The sequence below is a fragment of the Palaemon carinicauda genome, chromosome 1 (genome assembly GCF_036898095.1).
Source record: "Palaemon carinicauda isolate YSFRI2023 chromosome 1, ASM3689809v2, whole genome shotgun sequence".
NCBI lineage: Eukaryota > Metazoa > Arthropoda > Malacostraca > Decapoda > Palaemonidae > Palaemon > Palaemon carinicauda.
The window spans coordinates 264,194,085-264,199,084 of record NC_090725.1 but is presented as its reverse complement, the minus strand read 5'-3'; the positions used below and the strand labels follow the sequence as shown (position 1 = coordinate 264,199,084).

Genomic DNA, 5,000 nt, shown 5'->3' with positions numbered 1-5,000 from the left:
ATATATATGTATGTATGTATGTATTTATATACATGTGTATATATATAAATATATATATACATATATATATATATATATATATATATATATATATGTATATATATATGCATATATACACAAAACACATATGCATATACATATAACGATTTATAGGTATACACACACATATATATATAAATATATATATATATATATATATATATATATATATATATATATATATATATGTGTGTGTGTGTGTGTGTGTGTGTGTGTGTGTATTCATATATACAGTATATATATATATATATATATATATATATATATATATATATATATATAACCAGACACTTGCTCTTATCATATAGGGCAGATATACATTTGATATCGCAATCTAAATATGTGACTGACGTAACCACAAGTGCTAACGGATAAGGATCTGTTGCCCATTATATAAATTATAGATATTTGTAATAGGTAGACTAAAATACAACTCACATCCGTATTATTTATCATTCCCAGACAGAGGTGCAATTTACTCATGGTGGGACACCTTTGCCAAAAACAATGAAAGAAAGACTTAACTAACTATTCAATGTCCTTTGAGAATTTTTTTTTTTTTTTTTTTTTTTTTTTTTTTTTAAGAAATGGATCTAAAACATCTCAGTAATATTGAAATATTAGACGATGTTTTTACTCCTTTCTATGATATCTTGTTTCATATCTTATTGTTATGTTTACGTAGTCATTAAAAAGACTCCAGCATAATCATATACAAATTTCAGTATGAAGAAAAGTAGGACTGGTATTAAGAGAGTGTGCAAATAGCCCGAAAGGAAGGGCAAAGGAATCCGGGAGAAAGACGGAAGGGAGAAATGTTTCTATAGGCATATCTTTTCTGTTATATTCCATCTTGTATCTTGTATTACTACCTGATGAGTTATTGAATTATATTTTTTTTTATTTACTAATTTCATATACATTAATTATACGGTAATTTAAAGACCATTAACAGTATGGTGATATGCAGTGAGAACTTTTATTTCTTGTTGTCGAATAAATACCTGAAGATTACAACAATTGTACAGGATATGCAAAAGCTCATGAATCATTAATTAATTCTTGCTGAAACCTAATGAGTATCATTAAGGAAAATTAAATTTCTTTTCTTCTCACAGAGAGAGAGAGAGAGAGAGAGAGAGAGAGAGAGAGAGAGAGAGAGAGAGAGAGAGAGAGAGAGAGAGAGAGAGAGAGAGAGAGAGAGAGAGAGAGCTTTTTAAAAGTTTCAATATAATTGTTAAGGTGTAAGACTTACCCAGCTGACATTCTTTAGTCTCCTCTTTGAAGACGTAACCTTCGTAACAACTACAGGTATATCCAGGTGTTTGATCCTCACAAAGATGATCACAGTCATTGAGTTTAGGGTTCAAGCATTCGTTTATATCTGTAATGGATGAAATCCCGTTACCTTCTAAGTGAATAAAATATATGCATACTTCCTGATACCTTTCTTGCTTCTCCTATTCTGTACACTGTTAAAAATTTGCATAAAAAAACGGTAAATGCCTGACAATATTTATTCCATGATTTGTACCGTTTACAAACGGATATATTGACGTAAAGGAGTGATATTACGGTCACCAACCCGTAAATTATAAGAACAAAGTATGGTAAAATTACGGTCCCCTTTATTTTACTGAAATACGGCTGAGAACAGTATGTTTTTACGGGGACTTTTCTTTTGAAATTATGGTTTTTTTAACAGTGTAGATCACCCATTCATTACGCAGTTTTACCAGTTTCCAATATTGTTTACTACGCTTGCTCAAATTTACTCTAAACTTTCCTTTCTTGAAAACAGTATCAGGTTTTTTTTCACCAGTTTCTACAGTTTCTCCTTATTCTCCAGAACCAACACGGTATCATTAATGGCCACCTGATGCAATCCTGTCTCAGACCACCTTTCCCATTAAACCAGCACTCTCCTGCCTACACAATCTAACAAACGCTTTACTCACATGATAAAAAACTTTTTGATTACTCGCAACAAACTATCAGCTATATTACATTCTCAATCCAGTCCATTTTGCCGCTATCAGTTCTATCACATGACTTTTCACAATCCCTTGTATGCTACATAACCCCTTTTTCTCCAATCTGGATATTGTTATCTATCAGTCCTTCTGACACCTACTTTCTTCTCAATCCAAATCTTACCATACACCTTTCATGATAAATCACATAACGTTATGGCTATTATTATTCTTATAATCCCCTTTATCACTTTTACCCTTATAAAGTGGAACAATTATTCCTTTCACCAATTTAATTGGGACAACTAGTCAATGCTCAATCATACTATAACTAACGCACTGCAGCATCTCGCTTGCATCCCATCAATTCCTTGTGTCTTTACACAAGCCTTTCAAATCTGCCTTCACTCGGCTCAGCCATTCTTCTGCCTTCCACATTCAACAAACTTTCAAAAAATAAATTCCATTGACCAATTAATTCTTTCATATTGGACAATATCTCTACTCCTTGATTCACAAAACCATGTATTAATTAATCTGTCTCTCTGTGAATACTTTCTGCGAAAACAACATTTTATACAATACTATAACAATATTAACCTCCCATATTTGTTAATGTGTGTGCAAGCACGAGAGTACAAGCATGCATTGTGCATAATATAATGTCATTTTTTTTTATTACGAAAAGGTCTGTCATGTTGCCTCAGAAAATCATTTTAGAGATAAACTATTATTAAGTAAATACCTAAGAAATGTCTTTAACATGTAAGTACAATGAGTAGCATTAATTATTATAAAAAGAATGTTACCCTAATCTTGATCAATTTGAAATTATATAATTGAAAGATCATAGGTTTTAAACAGATTATTAGATTATGTATGTATGTATGTATGTATGTATGTATGTATGTATGTATGTATGTGTGCGCACGTGTGTAATGATTATGGAAATTACAACCCGTAGCACTGGTTGTCAGTTTCCGTAATTTGTAAATAATGTTTGTGACGTCACTTTATGTGGCTGTAGATGACACAGACATTTTTCTAGTCTGCGTCATCTTCCACATCTAAGTTTCACAATATTAAGAGAGTGAAAAACAGCATACGACTTCAGGCACTTACTTTTGCAAGTACCAGAACTTGTCCTGAGGAAGCCTTGCTTGCACACACACGAATAGCTTCCTATTGAGTTCTGACACACTTCGTTGTCGTCACAAGGATTTTCAGAATTGCATTCATCGACATCTGTTGGGAACAATATAAAACATATTAACCCTGCTAAAATTCCTATGAAAAATCGTATAATCTTTATTTTTTTTTTTTACATGATTCCGTATATCAGCAAGTCGAGCATGTTTCTTTTATTATTTTTTAAAACAACCCATTTATAGGAATTAAAAGTGATAGTTTCGATCATCGTGTGTTAAAATTAAATTTAGATAGTACGAATGCTAATCAAATAACACTGCTTCAATATACTAATGGCGTAATCATTAACTGATAACAGCCCAATAAGGTCAAAGTAAGATAATAATTAACAGCTTTGCATGAATCATCTGAAATTAGATGTAAACAGAATATCTTAGATAAGGGAAAACATACAGAAAAAAAAGTAACTTTCATACAAGACATACCAACACAAGTGTCGTTCTCCATGTGAAACCCGATCGAACAGGGACAGGTGTAGCCCACATCTGTTGAGTCAGACGACTGGCAAGTTTTGTTTGACGCAAAGCCACACACAACGTCCCCGTAATAGGCACAGACATCTGGGAAGGAGTTGGCGCACATGTATGACACATCGTAATCACAAGTGAGTTGGATAATACAGCAGATAGATATTCTTCTACTTGTCATCACATTTTTATATCATCAACAATCTCTCTCTTTTTCTTTGACACACAAATAACTCATATACAGTATATATATATATATATATATATATATATATATATATATATATATATATATATATATATATATATATATATATATATATATATGTATATATATATAAATATATATAATATATATATATATATATATATATATATATATATATATGTATATATATATATGTAGACTGTATATGTGTATATAGGTATAACAATAACAACAACATCAACAACAAATGCTGCCGTTTCTAGTTCATTGCAGGACAAAGGCCTCACTTTCATCACCACGCTGGCCACTGCGGATTGGTGATGGTGGGAGACTTTTGTCTGGTGGTTCACAGCAAACCAACTTAGTAATGATGGCCCTGACTATTACACCTTTGCTGATCATGGTGATACACAAACCCTATCCCCACATTAAGGTATCATTTACGTCCAAACCAAGCAAATTTTCTAATTTCTTTGTTTAATGCCATCTCGATATCTTATCTTCGATATGAAATTATTAAAACAATTATTTAATGTTCCCAATATATTGGAACTTCTACAATGATTCTTATGCTGAATTCTATCTTAATATTGCTTAACATAAAATCTAACACATAACATTCACTTAAACATTCCGTATAAAGAGAGGAGACTGAATTGCTTAAGCAAGTGTGGGATCAACACTCTATGATTGGTAGAGTCCTAGGTATTCCAGGGTGTTTAAGCTTCCATTGGACATATCTAATTTCCTTTTCAGCTTCGTGAGGTATTCTGGAAAAACGCTGAATTCTAGACCATTATGCACCAATCTTTAAATAATCTACAGTAAGTGGTCAATGTACGAGGTTCTCACAACAATCTCTCTAGGAAAGGGATAATGACAGAGAACATTAGCTCAGTTGTGGGACATGGATACTATAAGGTATACATTAAAATCAATAAAAAAAAATACCTTACCTACGCACATCTCGTTCAGAGGATCAAAATAGAACCCCCTTTCATCACATTTGCAAGATATATCGTGGCAGGTCACGTGAAAGCAATGTGTACCATCTGGACAAGTCTTCTGACCCTTTGCCCCACACAGATTGGGGCAAGGGCATTC

At 32.3% G+C, this 5,000-nt stretch overlaps 1 protein-coding gene across 4 annotated transcripts in view; it reads right to left on the bottom strand.

Moving 5' to 3' along the window:
- Positions 1 to 5,000, bottom strand: part of LOC137655870 (fibropellin-1-like) — a 59,465-nt gene that overhangs the window by 18,676 nt on the left and 35,789 nt on the right. For 3 of the 4 annotated variants that reach the window (XM_068390089.1, XM_068390081.1, XM_068390071.1), the window contains exons 4-7: positions 4,853 to 5,000; positions 3,647 to 3,781; positions 3,135 to 3,257; positions 1,295 to 1,423 (exon numbers count right to left, since the gene is read on the bottom strand). The exon at positions 4,853 to 5,000 is cut by the window's right edge and continues 95 nt beyond it. In XM_068390089.1, coding sequence (XP_068246190.1) covers positions 1,295 to 1,423; positions 3,135 to 3,257; positions 3,647 to 3,781; positions 4,853 to 5,000 — 535 coding nt within the window. The remainder of the gene's footprint in view (positions 1 to 1,294; positions 1,424 to 3,134; positions 3,258 to 3,646; positions 3,782 to 4,852) is intronic. The other variant, XM_068390098.1, reaches the window with a different exon arrangement.